This window comes from Xenopus laevis, chromosome 3S (assembly GCF_017654675.1).
Source record: "Xenopus laevis strain J_2021 chromosome 3S, Xenopus_laevis_v10.1, whole genome shotgun sequence".
Taxonomy (NCBI): domain Eukaryota; kingdom Metazoa; phylum Chordata; class Amphibia; order Anura; family Pipidae; genus Xenopus; species Xenopus laevis.
Genome location: NC_054376.1, coordinates 6,354,944 through 6,370,774, shown reverse-complemented (window position 1 = coordinate 6,370,774; position 15,831 = coordinate 6,354,944). Strand labels below are relative to the sequence as shown.

General features: G+C 41.6%; 1 protein-coding gene across 3 annotated transcripts in view; it reads left to right on the top strand.

The window, feature by feature from the left end:
• prmt8.S (protein arginine methyltransferase 8 S homeolog) overlaps positions 1-15,831 on the top strand; it is a 61,143-nt gene extending 45,312 nt beyond the window's left edge. For all 3 annotated transcript variants that reach the window (XM_018254850.2, XM_041587963.1, XM_041587962.1), the window contains exons 8-10: positions 1,356-1,506; positions 10,319-10,440; positions 15,555-15,831. In XM_018254850.2, the coding sequence (XP_018110339.1) occupies positions 1,356-1,506; positions 10,319-10,440; positions 15,555-15,638 (357 nt within the window). In that variant the 3' untranslated portion in view covers positions 15,639-15,831. The remainder of the gene's footprint in view (positions 1-1,355; positions 1,507-10,318; positions 10,441-15,554) is intronic.

Here is a 15,831-nt window from a genome sequence, read left to right as displayed (position 1 = left end):
TAACTGCCAGTTGATCCAGAAAAAATTCCTTCCTGACTCCAAAATGACATTCAGACCAGTCCCTGGATCAACTTGTACTATGAGCTATCTCCCATATCCCTGTATTCCCTCACTTGCTAAACACCATCCAACCCCTTCTTATACCTATCTAATGTATCAGCCTGTACCACTGATTCACTTGCCAGCTCTCCCAGTAACACCCCTTTCCCTCCTCTAATCTCATTGGCTCCCTCCTGTCTGCTGGGAGGAGCTACTGGTGAATAAAGCATCCGACCCTTTCTTATACCTATCTAATGTATCAGCCTGTACCACTGATTCAGGGAGACAATTCCACATCTTCACAGCTCTCACTGTAACAAACCCCTTCCCAATATTTAGCTGGAACCTCTTTTCTTCTAATCGGAATGGGTGACCTCACGTCAGCTGGAAAGACCTACTGGTAAATAAATCATTAGAGAGATTATTATATGATCCCCTTATATATTTATACATAGTTATCATATTACTGGTGATTGGCCAAAAAATTCACCAGGCCGAATTTCAGCTTTTCGCCGCCAGCTAATAGATTCTCGAAACTGCCACGAAAATTAGCCGGCGTCAAAAAGTTTTGGATGGGCATCGGAAAAACCGTTGCACGTCAACATTATTCAGACGCCCATTGACTTTAATGGCGGCGTCAAAATTTACGCGGGCATCAAAATTCGTATTTCACAAATTTTTTGCCGTTTCGCAAATTCCTCTGGAAATTCTGGAATCTAAACGGAACAAATTCGCCCATCATTCCATATCACCCCTTAAGCGCCTCATCTCCAGCGGGAACATCCCCAATTTGACCAGTCTTTCCTCATAGCTAAGATTTTTCATACCTTTAACCAGCTTAGTTGCCCTTCTCTGTACCCTCTCTAATACAATAATGTCCTGTTTGAGCGCTGGAGACCAATGTTTCTAAAATGAGAATATGTACAGTATTCTGCGTATAGAGGGGCATGAGTGTGTCTATGGGTTAAAGTGAATGATGTTGGTTCTCTTAATTAATCTTTCCAAAGTTCCCAAATATCAGCTCAGTTCACAATGCTAGTGCAGCAGTAAAAAATCACATGACTGGGGGCACCTGAGAAACTGACATGTCAGATTTCAAAATTAAAGGTAAAAAAAAACCGGTTTGCTCTTTTTAAAAACTGATTTTAGTGCTAGAACAGCACTATTAACTGTTGTGTTTTGAAAAAATTATACAGCATCCCTTAGTTTAACCCTAATCCTAAATTTAACAGTAGACCAAAATGAATACACCACTGAGTTTGCCTGTCTAGATCATATTTAATACAGACTGATCCCTTCTCTGCCTCTTCTTATAGGAAATTGACATTTACACGGTAAAGACGGAAGAATTAGCGTTCACATCAGCATTCTGCCTTCAGGTGCAGAGGAATGACTACATTCACGCGTTGGTTACGTATTTCAGCATTGAATTTACGAAATGTCACAAAAAGATGGGGTTTTCCACAGGTAAAGTGTTTTATTAACTCTGTAATGATAATACACAGTCCCTTGTGCTGAGCTTATGTGGCAGTCACTGAACTTAGGGACCAGCTCACAATATACAGTTGATTTATAATATAAAAGCCACGTGACAAGGCTGATTAGTAATTCATTCAGATTCACATTACATGGCAGCTCAGAACCTATTACAGTCAGAATGGAATAACCAGCCTTGTCATCTCCTTCTTGATGATTTCTGACAACCCCTACCCTTAGCTACTCTGCAGAGTCCACTGAGCATGTGCAGTGCCACTGACACACCAAAGATGACCTAACTAGATCCAAGATGGAAGCCCTACTGCGGACAGTTTTGAAACCATGGATCATTACTGTCGTAGGGCTTCTGGGCTTGTTTAGTATCGGCAAATTATTCCTTAGGCTTAAGTTCTCCTTTAAAATAAGTGAATGTAAAATTAAAATAAATAATGAATGTAAACGACAAAAGTGCTTAGAACAGCACTCTCATCAATTTTACATTCACTTATTTTAAAGGATAAGTAAACCTTTAAAGTAAGTGAATGCAAAATTGATGAGAGTGCTGTTCTAAGCACTTTTGCAATTTATATTGATTATTTATTTTTTTTATTCCAAGATATTAAGGAATACATGTACTGTTAATATGAATGAATTTTGTTCCAACAGCGCCACCTGCTGGTCAGTTTCTGACCAGTCTGACCACCAAGTAGTCAAGGAAGTTGTCAGGAGAAAGAAAGAGGCTGCTCTGATGTTCTTCTGTTTAGGAAAACAATTAGAAACCTTTCTCAAATCTTTCCTAAGCAGAAGAACATCAGAGCAGCCTCTTTCTTTCTCCTGACAACTTCCTTGACTACTTGCTGGTCAGACTGGTCAGAAACTGACCAGCAGGTGGTGCTGTTGGAACAAAATTCATTCATATTAACAGCAGATATCCCTTAATATCTTGGAATAAAAAGAAAATAAATAATGAATGTAAAAGACAAAAGGGCTTAGAATAGCACTCTTGTCAATTTTACATTCACTTATTGTAAAGGTTTACTTATCCTTTAAGGTTTACTTATCATTAAACAATGCAATAATGTAGCATCACATTGTATTTCCTAAAGAGAGAGACGTGGAGGCAAATTTACTAACCTCCAAAAATTTGCCAGTGGCGGCTTAGCTCATATCGCAACACTTCCCCAGGCGTAGATTCGCCAGGACAACGGTAATTTACTAAAATCCGAAGTTGCGTCCAGGGTGCTGAACGCTGACGAAGTTGCACTAGCTTTACTGCGGCAAGCAAAGCGAATTTGAGCTAATGTTGCCTCATTTGCATAAGGCGGGGAGTTAAGGGGATACTGTCATTAAAAAAAATGACCGGATCCCTTTAAAGATGAATGGACGTATATGTTGCAGCAAATACATTACACTACACAAGCCCAGGGAAACCTTAATAAAATAAAATAAAGTTGTTATATTGCCCTACACATGAGCCCAGTGTATAGTTTATGTGCCATATGTTAGGAAATGTAGGGGGGAAGCCGGTTTCCCCAAAAAAATGTAAAGCTATTTTCAGCCTATGACCCTAAAAAAAAGAAAAAAACACCAGCGTTTTTTGGGACTTAGAAAATTTTTCAACTATTTTTTTGTAACTCCTATCTACTCTATTGCACTTCGCCTGGTCTGAGGTGGCGAAAGCAAGTCTGGCGCAAGAGGTAACACTCAGTAAAATCCGCATCTTAGTGAATCTGCGGAGTTACGTCCATTCGCCAGAGCACAAATTCGCCATGCGTTAGGGAGCGAAGTACCTATAGAGTCTATCTCCTTCGCTAGCGAAGTTACGCCAGCGCCCGGTGAAGTACCGAAATGACGTCACGCTGGGAATTTTTGCTCGCTTTAATCACTTGGCCCTTTAGTGAATTTGCCCCATGGGGTTTCCTATACTGATTTTTTCGTTATTTAACAACACTTTCATTTCCTGTGCCTCTCTTTGTATTTTGATCACAGTAAAGATTTTGGAAACTGTAAATTAATAAAAAAAAACGAAACTGTCAGCATCGTCGAATGAGTCGATTACGGCGTTTATACACATCTAGAATATGTATTATTCCAAAGCAATTCTACCGCCCACTCGCTTCAGATTTTGACTTAAATGCCACAATTAATGTTGCAGCGCTGCACAATGTACATGGGGACTGAACATGCCGTGACATAGATACCTGTCAGAATATTAACATAGAGATTTATAATGGATTAGAGCTGCTCTTTGTGATGTGCAGAACTACAATCATCCCACGTGTCATAGGATTTATTTATAATCACACAATTAGCAACCTGGAGTCTTCTGTATATTACATAACACTAAGCTGAGAAACACTGATATTGGGATGACTGAAAGTGACACAATCCATTTACACCAGGGAAAGAGCTCTGTGATGTTCAGTCTGCAGATAAAACAATATCCAGCACAAGGTGCAGAGCACGGCGCTGGTTTATGCAGAGCAGCTCTGTCATATGACAAAACTATGTATATATATATATTGTTACCTGTTCCGGGAAACATGAAGTTGTTTATATTGTGTTCAAGGGTACCAAACCTAAAGTTGCAACTGCTTTTACACTGCTATGTGTTCCAGCATATTAAACATGAAGTTGGCACTGCATTGATACTGCTATGGTTTAAGGGGCACTGCATTGATACTGCTATGGTTTAAGGGGTACTGTATTGATACTGCTATGGTTTCAGGGGTACTGCATTGATACTGCCATAGTTCCTGGGGCACTGAATTGATGATACTGCTATGGTTTCAGGGGCACTGCATTGATACTGCCATAGTTCCAGGGGCACTGCATTGATACTGCTATGGTTTAAAGGGCACTGCATTGATACTGCCATAGTTCCAGGGGCACTGCATTGATACTGCTATGGTTTAAGGGGCACTGCATTGATACTGCTATGGTTCCGGGGGCACTGCATTGATACTGCTATGGTTTAAGGGACACTGCATTGATACTGCTATGGTTTAAGGTGCACTGCATTGATACTGCCATAGTTCCAGGGGCACTGCATTGGTACTGCTATGGTTTAAGGGGCACTGCATTGATACTGCCATAGTTCCAGGGGCACTGCATTGATACTGCTATGGTTTAAGGGGCACTGCATTGATACTGCTATGGTTCCGGGGGCACTGCATTGATACTGCTATCGTTTAAGGGACACTGCATTGATACTGCTATGGTTTAAGGTGCACTGCATTGATACTGCTATGGTTCCGGGGGCACTGCATTGATACTGCTATAGTTTAAGGGACACTGCATTGATACTGCTATGGTTTAAGGTGCACTGCATTGATACTGCTATGGTTCCAGGGGCACTGCATTGATACTGCTATGGTTTAAGGGGCCACTGCATTGATACTGCTATGGTTCCAGGGGCACTGCATTGATACTGCTATGGTTTAAGGGGCCACTGCATTGATACTGCTATGGTTCCAGGGACACTGCATTGATACTGCTATGGTTTAAGGGGCCACTGCATTGATACTGCTATGGTTCCAGGGACACTGCATTGATACTGCTATGGTTTAAGGGACACTGCATTGATACTGCTATGGTTTAAGGTGCACTGCATTGATACTGCCATAGTTCCAGGGGCACTGCATTGGTACTGCTATGGTTTAAGGGGCACTGCATTGATACTGCCATAGTTCCAGGGGCACTGCATTGATACTGCTATGGTTTAAGGGGCACTGCATTGATACTGCTATGGTTCCGGGGGCACTGCATTGATACTGCTATCGTTTAAGGGACACTGCATTGATACTGCTATGGTTTAAGGTGCACTGCATTGATACTGCTATGGTTCCGGGGGCACTGCATTGATACTGCTATAGTTTAAGGGACACTGCATTGATACTGCTATGGTTTAAGGTGCACTGCATTGATACTGCTATGGTTCCAGGGGCACTGCATTGATACTGCTATGGTTTAAGGGGCCACTGCATTGATACTGCTATGGTTCCAGGGGCACTGCATTGATACTGCTATGGTTTAAGGGGCCACTGCATTGATACTGCTATGGTTCCAGGGACACTGCATTGATACTGCTATGGTTTAAGGGGCCACTGCATTGATACTGCTATGGTTCCAGGGACACTGCATTGATACTGCTATGGTTTAAGGGGCCACTGCATTGATACTGCTATGGTTCCAGGGGCACTGCATTGATACTGCTATTTTTTAAGGGGCACTGTATTGATACTGCTATGGTTCCAGGGACACTGCATTGATACTGCTATGGTTTAAGGTGCCCTGCATTGATACTGCTATGGTTCCAGGGGCACTGCATTGATACTGCTATTTTTTAAGGGGCACTGCATTGATACTGCTATGGTTCCAGGGACACTGCATTGATACTGCTATGGTTTAAGGTGCACTGCGTTGATACTGCTATGGTTCCAGGGACACTGCATTGATACTGCTATGTGTTTAAGTTGTCATTGCATTTATACCACTATGTGTTCCAGGGCTATTAAACACAAAGTTGGTTCTGCCAGTGGCTTAACTAGATATTACTGGGCCACACAGCAAATTATTTTTCAGGCCCCAAAAATGTCTAGAGGTTGAGGTTTTACCGATATTTATTAAAATTGTATATGAATTAGGACCTCATGGGGCCCCTATACCTCCTGAGCCCCCCCTCAAGAGGTAGCCGCAGGGTCTGCTTATTCTGTAGTTACGTCCCTGGACACTGCACTGATATTGCTAAATTTATTTTAAAAAATCTAAGGTGAATAGGTTGTATTCCCATCTAAGTTTTAGTGCATTCGATCAAATTCGAAACAAAGTATTTGCCCCATAAAACTTAGATTTTTCCATCCACCAAAAATCTCCATATAGGCTCTAGGAGGTCCCCCATAGGCTAAAACAGCAATTCGGCAGGTTTTAGATGGCGAATGGTTGAAGTCTGAGTTTTAAAGAGACAGTACATGAAGATAAATTTCAATATTGGAATAGTCAAATTTTTTTCAAATTCAAATCGAATTTTGGACTATTCGATAGTCGAAGTACACTAAAAATAGGTAGAAAATCGAATTTTTATATTCTAATTTTCACTTCGACCCTTGATAATCTGCCCCTATAGAGTTAAGTATCACGGCAGCCTTTGATATTATCCTTGTCCAAGAAATGATCCAACCAGGCATTAACAGGACAGGCCATCACAACATGTATTTCTGTTTTTTGTTGGGTGATATAGTTAACATTTTATTACGCTGCAGTCTCTATGAGCAAATATACAGAGGAACAAATGTGGCTGTGGCTTTTGTTTCTAGTGTACTGAAAAATGGGTTAAATGTCTTCTTTCAGCTGTGCGCAAACTAGGAAACACTGGGATTAAAGCTGAGAGTAGAGCATTAAATGTTTTTCACTGAAAACCCCGGTTTAACCAGATGGTGCTGGAGTGCAGCTCCTGGCTTACTCCAAAATATTATCACCACATACTGGGAACTGTAGTTCAGCAACATCAGGGCTGGGTGTGGATTCTTAGGACTAGAGAGTTTGGGAACCATGACTTACAGCATCAGGGGGTTAGAAGGAGTGCAGTTTAGGTGTAAGGTGCAAGAATTGTATTTCCCCCAGCGATTACAGTCCAGTGTTGGAGTCCAGGGTTGGAGTGGGCTAGCGAGACAACAGGGAAAAAACCCGATAGCCAAGACCTAATCCCTCCACGTAACCCTGCCGCTGCTTGTGACCTCCCTATCTGGCTGCCACAAAAAGAAAACCCGGTGGGCCACGGGACCCCCAGTCCGACGCTGGAGGGGTCTGACATATGCAAAGCAGGCAGGATTCTACTTGGAGGATCCTCTTGTAAATGTTTTTTGCACATATTTTCCCATTAAAATGTAAGCAAAACTGCACCAATTCTTTTAGTCTAAGGGGCTAATTCTTAAAGACTTTAATTTAAAGGGAACATAAAGTATACCTTCCCTAATACTGATAGCATGGCCACCTGCTCGGTATTTTACCGGCCTGGCCAGTAAAAATGATGCTTGATGCTAATGTTATTAATACGAAAAAACAGCAAGAATATAGGAAGGCCAGGGGCAGCTGGGAAATTGACAATATGTCTAGCCCCATGTCAGATTTCAAAATTGAATATAAAAAAATCTGTTTGCTCTTTTGAGAAATGGATTTCAGTGCAGAATTCTGCTGGAGTAGCACTATTAACTGATGCGTTTTGAAAAAAACATGTTTTCTGATGACAGGATCCCTTTAAATACTGACCTTGTAGCCCACCTACACCAGTCTTGTCTTTGCTCTCTTTCTCTTTTACTGAGAGACCAAAATATTCTGCTCTCCGATATTACAAAGGAATAATCAGAGTTAATTCACACATTTCTAAAGGCTCACCTTTCTTTTTTACACTAGAACTTTACACTCAGCTTCAGGGTTGCATATAGTCATTACAAAGCTTCGTGAATATGATTTTACGCAGGGAAGCGCGTCATTAATGTGCTGATTTAAATCACCAATAGCCGTAGCAGGGAGTCCTGGGTGCAGCAATGAGCCCAGAGCAAAGGGACTCACAGAGGTACAAGCATTAAGGGTCAGGGCACAGGCTCAGATTCGGGGAGATTAGTCGCCCTGGCGACAAATCTCCTCATCTTTGGGGTGACTAATCTCCCCAAACTGCCTCCCGTTGGCTAGATTGTAAATCGCCCGCGGGTTGGCACTGGGAGTGCTTCTTTTTCCGGGGGAAACTTCAGACGACTTTGGAAAACAAAGCGCTCCGAGTGCCATCCCGCTGGTGTTTTACATTCTAGCCACTGGGAGGCATTTCGGGGACATTAGTCGCCCGAAGAAGAGGAGATTTGTCTCCGGACGACCAATCTCCCTGAATCTGAGCGTGTGCCCTGACCCTAAAGCGACATCGTGCAATAAAGCTTTGGATGTAAGAGGTTCCTCCAGTGAGAATCCCCTTTGCATTCTTGATTTAAAATGATTATACAGGTATGGGACCTGTTATTCAGAATGCTTGGGGACCTGGGGTTTTCCGGATAATGGATCTTTCCGTAATTTGGATCTTCATACCTTCAGTCTACTAGAAAATCATGTAAACATTAAATAAACCCAATAGGCTGGTTTTGCTTCCAATAAGGATTAATTATATCTTAGTTGGGATCAAGTACAAGCTACTGTTTTATTATTACACAGAAAAAGGAAAATCCTTTTTAAAATTCAGATTATTTGGAGTCTATGAGAGACGGCCTTTCTGTAATTCAGAGCTTTCTGGATAACGGGTTTACGGATAATGGATCTCATATCCATATTAAATTCATATTTTCTATGTCTAAGCACTTACACGGCACTGTATATGACAATGCTGAAGTTGGATGACAAGGTAATACTGTATTAGCAAGCAAAAAACTGAACTATAATAGTGAATATCCTAAATATATTTCTCATTGGAGAATTCTTTTGCATAGTTCATTAAGCTTCAGATTCCTAGTGGGAGCAAAACTGACCTATAGTAATCAGATGCAGGAGCATGCCGATGAGACCTGGCTGTTGCTCAAGCTTATACCGTATATATATATATATATATGTATATGTGCAAGTATATATACCTATGTATGAAAAGTCTTTCTTTGGGACAGAGCTTTATGGAGAAGTCTTGCTTTATAAAACCATCCCCAATGTTACTGGAATTTAATTGTGAGCAAGTTTTAGTACTAGTGATGGGCGAATTTGTGCTGTTTCACTTCTCCGAAAAATGCCGTTTTTTTGACGCCAGAGTCCGTTTTTTGGATTCCAGTGATGTTTTTTTTCTGACGCCGGCGAATTTTCGCCAGGAAATTTTCATGGCCCCTTTGCGAATTTATTTGCCGGCGGCGAATCGCGCAAATTCCCCGTGAATTTGCGCCTGGTGAATAAATTCGCCCATCACTATTTAGTACTTCTAGATGAAGGCTGGTACTTGTAGTGTGACAATCTCTGGGAAGCCCAAGGTTCAGCAACTGTTGCTATTTAAAGGGCACCTTTTGGGCAAAACTATCCCCAACCAAAGGTGCTGGCTCTCTGGTTGGGGGTAACAGTAGTTGTTTTTTTAATTGCCGGTACCAGCAGCCATATTGGGGCATACGCTTGCACACAATGGGGCTCATTTATCAACACTGGGCAAATTTGCCCATGGGCAGTTACCTATAGCAACCAATCAGTGAGTTGCTTTTTGAAACCAGCTGCAAGTAGAACAATGAATGCAGCAATCTGATTGGTTGCCATGGGTTACTGGCCATGGGCAAATTTGCCCAGTGTTGATAAATGAGCCCCACTGAGTGAATGCCGTGACTTGCTCATGATGCGCATGCATGTAACGTCAGAAGCGCATTATGTACATGCGATATAATCTAAATGTCCCGGGAGCTCCCTCCTGGTGCGGGTAGCCTAGCATGGCAGGGGGCAATTTAAAAAAAAAATTTTTTTTAAAAAAAACTAGTTCTACTGTAACAGCAGCTGAGCCAGCGCCTTTGGTTGGGGATAATATTTTTGCCCAACAGGTGCCCTTTAAATAGCAACAGTTGCTGAACCTTTCCCAGAGATTATCACACTACAAGTACCAGCCTTCACCTAACGCTGGCAGGGGCGATTATTGTTACCCCCAACGGGAGTGTGGCCTCTATTAGCCCGCATCTTTGGTTGGGGATAATATTTTTGCCCTTTAAAGATGAATTAACCCTTCAGCCAAAGAGAGAAAGTCCCTTCAATGAAAGACTCTTCTAAATGACATTTAAATCGGTGACATTTATGTTTCCACCCGCAGCTCCCGACGCACCGTATACTCACTGGAAACAGACCGTCTTCTACCTGGAGGATTATCTCACTGTGCGAAGAGGAGAAGAGCTTTATGGGACAATATCCATGAAACCAAACGCAAACAACATTGTAAGGCTTCCTTTTTCTTTAACAACGAACCCACTGTACTATAGTCTCTACTGCGACGAGTAAAGGTCGCCATATACGGGCCGATATATATAAACTGCTGGCAGATTAAGTCGCCAGTTTATTGGGCAGTGTATGGGGCCCTCCTATTGGCTTCCACGATCGATATCTGCCTGAAAGTCGGCCAGATGTCGATGGGGTGGGTTAAAAAAGCCCATCGGTCCTCGATCCGACCGCCCGTATTCTTCTTGTTGTGATACGATCATTGGGATCAGCCCGATATCGCCCATCTCATATAACGGGGAGAGATCCACTCGTTTAGCAACGTCACCAAACAAGCGAATCTCGCAGTGTATGGCCACCTTAATATGGCAGGTCCCCTCTCGTAATTCGCAAAATAAAAACTCAATTAGCCTGAAGCAATATATGGAATTAAAAAAAAAACATAATGAGTAGTGATGGGCGAATTTATTTGCCAGGCGCGAAGTCACTAAACCGCCGCGTCTGTTTTTGACGCTGGCGTCCGTTTTTGGCCGGCACCGTTTTGCGAATTTTTCGCCATTTCGCGGGAAATTTGCAAATTTTTCATCTAAACGCCCCAAATTCACCCATCACTAATAAAGAGCAATGAACATAATCATTTCATTCATCGTCATGGTAAGATACTGTATTTGAGCATATGGCCAGGGCTAAAGGATTCTGGGAGATATAGTTCTGCAGACTTCCCATATTCGAATTTCTACGTTTTTTATATTCGGAATTCGACCCTTGATAAATCTGCCCCTAAGTAATGGGCCATTACTTGGACTATTCCCTAGTCGAAGTACACAAAAAATAGCTCAAAATTCGAATTTTTTTTAATTCGAATTTTCCCTGCAATCCTTTTTAAATCTGCCCTTAAAATTTAGGCTCATGTACAAACTCAAGTGCAAAATAGTTACAGAACTGAATGTGCCTTATTGCCATGTTCCTTTGCAACAGCTCCCACCTAAAAATTTAAAACCAACTGCAAGAAATCATTGTGTACATCATACTCAAAGTTAACGTAAAGCAATCCATTTAACCCCAGACTTGCCAGTAAGTTCAACGCAGAAATGATCAGTGAGAACGCCATTAACCACAGACATGCCAGTAATATCACTGCAGAAATGGCCAATGCGCACTCCATTAACCCCAGACATGCCAATAAGCACACTGCAGAAATTGCCATTTCAAACAACATTAACCTCAGACTTGCCAGTAATATCACTGCAGAAATGGCCGATGTGCACTCGATTAACCCCAGACATGCCAATAAGCTCACTGCAGAAATTGCCATTTCAAACAACATTAACCTCAGACATGCCAGTACGATCACTGCAGAAATGGCCGATGTGCACTCGATTAACTCCAGACATGCCAATAAGCTCACTGCAGAAATTGCCATTTCAAACAACATTAACCTCAGACATGCCACTACGATCACTGCAGAAATGGCCATTGCGCACTCCATTAACCCCAGAAATGCCAATAAGCTCACTGCAGAAATTGCCATTTCAAACATCATTAACCTCAGACATGCCAGTACGATCACTGCAGAAATGGCCAATGCGCACTCCATTAACCCCAGACATGCCAATAAGCTCACTACAGATATTGCCATTTCAAACACCATTAACCTCAGACATGCCAGTACGATCACTGCAGAAATGGCCAATGCGCACTCCATTAACCCCAGACATGCCAATAAGCTCACTACAGAAATTGGCATTTCAAACACCATTAACCTCAGACTTGCCAGTAATATCACTGCAGAAATGGCCGATGTGCACTCGATTAACCCCAGACATGCCAATAAGCTCACTGCAGAAATTGCCATTTCAAACAACATTAACCTCAGACATGCCAGTACGATCACTGCAGAAATGGCGATGTGCATTTCATTAATCCCAGACATGCCAGTAATCTCACTGCAAAAATTGTCATTACAGACACCATTAACCTCAGACATGCCAGTATGATCACTAAAAACCACTTACGTAACAAGGCAGCATACCACATACGCTGCTTGTCTCTTTTTCTGGCACCTTCTCTGCCTGGCTAAAACCATGAAAAAGAATCAAATATGGCTGTGCATTCTTGAGTTGTCCCTCCAGACCCCAGCGGCAGGGCCCTCCTGCATTGCATGGTTTGAGGGGGCCTTAATAATGCCACTGCATTGCATGTTAATGCCATTATAAGCCTATCCCACAGGCCACCCTGTTTCCATATAACAGGGAGCTGGGAGCAGAATTATGACTGTAATCATCAGTTACTCAAGGGCAAGTAGTATCTAAAAAAAATAAATAAAAATATAGAAATGTTTTCTTTTCACTGGGTGGAATTTTCATTGGCACAACTGCCGGAGAAACATTGCAATAGGTATGACAGTAAAACCTGTAAAATCTCCATAGGAAAAGCTGTTCTCATGACTGCTGGGGGGGCTTCATGCAAAGGGTCCAATTATATAACTGTTTTTGGCCTATACATAGAGGCTCTCCTGACAGTTGCCCATATGCTCATTGCTGATGCCATCTGGACTAACTGTGAAGTATATGCCAGGTGTATTTATAGCTTGCAGATCATCTGACAGTTTTGCAGGAACAAAACGTTGCTTTTCTTTCCTCCGATCCCCTGGGGCTTCCCAGGACAGACAGTTATTCCCTTTTATCTGTCACTTGTTGGTCATTTCAAAGCAAAAGGATTCTGAAACGCACGACAACTAAATATCAAGCAGAGCCCTGACTGCGTGTGCTCCCACCTTTACACACTGACATCACATGGGGGCGCCGGAGAGCAAACATACCATGTTCAGTGTGGGGAAGGGGTAAGTGGATGGAAGAGGTTTGCACCCTAGGCACATGCTTCTTCTGCCTATCCCTAGTTCTGGCCCTTATATCAAGTACAGTTAGGGATACCTACTTTGGAGAGTTGAAGGAAAGATTAATATGGCATTTAAAGTATACGTAAACCTTTAAAATAAGTGAATGTCAAATTGATGAGAGGGCTATTCTAAGCACTTTTGTCATTCATCCTTTATTATTTATTTTCTTTTTATTCCAAGATATTAAAGGGATACTGTCATGGGAAAAAAGAATTTCCAAAATGAATCAGTTAATAGTGCTACTCCAGCAGAATTCTGCACTGAAATCCATTTCTCAAAAGATCAAACAAATTTTTTTATATTCAATTTTGAAATCTGACATGGGGCTAGACATATTGTCAATTTCCCAGCTGCCCCAAGTCATGTGACTTGTGCTCTGATAAACTTCAATCACTCTTTACTGCTGTACTGCAAGTTGGAGTGATATCACCCCCTCCCTTTTTCCCCCCAGCAGCCAAACAACAGAACAATGGGAAGGTAACCAGATAGCAGCTCCCTAACACAAGATAACAGCTGCCTGGTAGATCTAAGAACAACACTCAATAGTAAAAACCCATGTCCCACTGAGACACATTCAGTTACATTGAGAAGGAAAAACAGCAGCCTGTGAGAAAGCATTTCTCTCCTAAAGTGTAGGCACAAGTCACATGACTTGGGGCAGCTGAGAAATTGACAAAATGTCTAACCCCATGTCAGATTTCAAAATTGAATATAAAAAAATCTGTTTGCTCTTTTGAGAAATGAATTTCAGTGCAGAATTCTGCTGGAGTAGCAATATTAACTGATGTGTTTTGAAAAAAACATGTTTTTGGATGACAGGATCCCTTTAAGGGATACATGTGCTGTTAATATGAATGAATTTTGTTCCAACAGCGCCACCTGCTGGTCAGTTTCTGATCAGTCTGACCACCAAGTAGTCAAGGAAGTTGTCAGGAGAAAAGAAAGAGGCTGCTCTGATGTTCTTCTGCTTAGCAAAACAATTAGAAACCTTTGGCCAAAAGTGTGAGTTCCTCAAAAATAGATCAACCAGCAAGTAAAGAAATACAAAAAGTTTATTAAGACATATTGGGACATGGCCTAACGCGTTTCGTGCCTGTTGGGGCAAAGACACAACACTCAAAAGAAAATGGAAAAAGCCTAAACCAAAATTAGCAAAAATAGTTTTTTTCCATTTTCTTTTGAGTGTTGTGTCTTTGTAGCTCTTGTGTAAATATACTGCAATCCATCCGTAACTATCTTGTATGTAAATTAGCCCCTCAAGAGGCAATTTGTCTCTACTGAATGTGATTGGTTGATACGTGTGAAGCTGTTGATTGGTCACAACCCCTATATAAGCATTGTACAGGGGTGTGCCATTTAATCTATGAGTAAGTGCCCCAACAGGCACGAAACGCATTAGGCCATGTCCTAATATGTCAATAAACTTTTTGTATTTTTTTACTTGCTGGTTGATGTATTTTTGGAGGATCTCACACTTTTGGCCTTGTTGTTATGTACACGCACCCTTGGACTGGGGTGAACTGTGAGTATGTCCTCCCAATTCACACTTCATTTTTGATATTGCATTGATTTGAGTAGTGCTCATATAGGTTGAATGAACCATTCTTATGTAATTAGAAACCTTTCTCAAATCTTTCCTAAGCAGAAGAACATCAGAACAGCCTCTATCTTTCTCCTGACAACTTCCTTGACTACTTGGTGGTCAGACTGGTCAGAAACTGACCAGCAGGTGGCGCTGTTGGAACAAAATTCATTCATATTAACAGCACATGTATCCCTTAATATCTTGGAATAAAAAGAAAATAAATAATGAATGTAAATGACACAAGTGCTTAAAATAGCCCCCTCATCAATTTTACATTCAGAGCAGCCTCTTTCTTTCTCCTGACAACTTCCTTGACTACTTGGAGGTCAGACTGGTCAGAAACTGACCAGCAGGTGGTGCTGTTGGAACAAAATTAACAGCACATCCCTTAATATCTTCGAATAAAAAGAAAATAAATAATGAATGTAAATTACAAATGTGCTTAGAATAGCACTCTCGTCAATTTTACATTCAATTATCTTCAAGGTTTACTTATCCTTTAATGTCTTGGAATTAAAAGAAAATAAGTGACAAAAGTGCTTAGAATGGCACTCTCATCACATTTACTTTCACTTACATCTATATAATATATTATCTATTAACCAAGCAATGTTTTTCCTCCCTACACAGCGTGATCTGGACTTCACTGTAGAACTGGATTTCAAGGGGCAGCTTTGTGAAGCTTCCATTTCCCACGACTACAAAATGCGCTAGTTGTACGACATGCAAAGGCTCCCGGGCCCCCTCTACCTGCCATACTTGAAGTCTCTGAATTCTTCTCTGGGGGCAGAGATGTGTTCAGCAGACAGTCGACTCCGAGCGCTGGTCATTAGCCGCCGACGGCAGCAGGAAATAAGCAAATTAAGAAAACGTAGTAATGATGGAAATCACGAATAAACAGATTGAG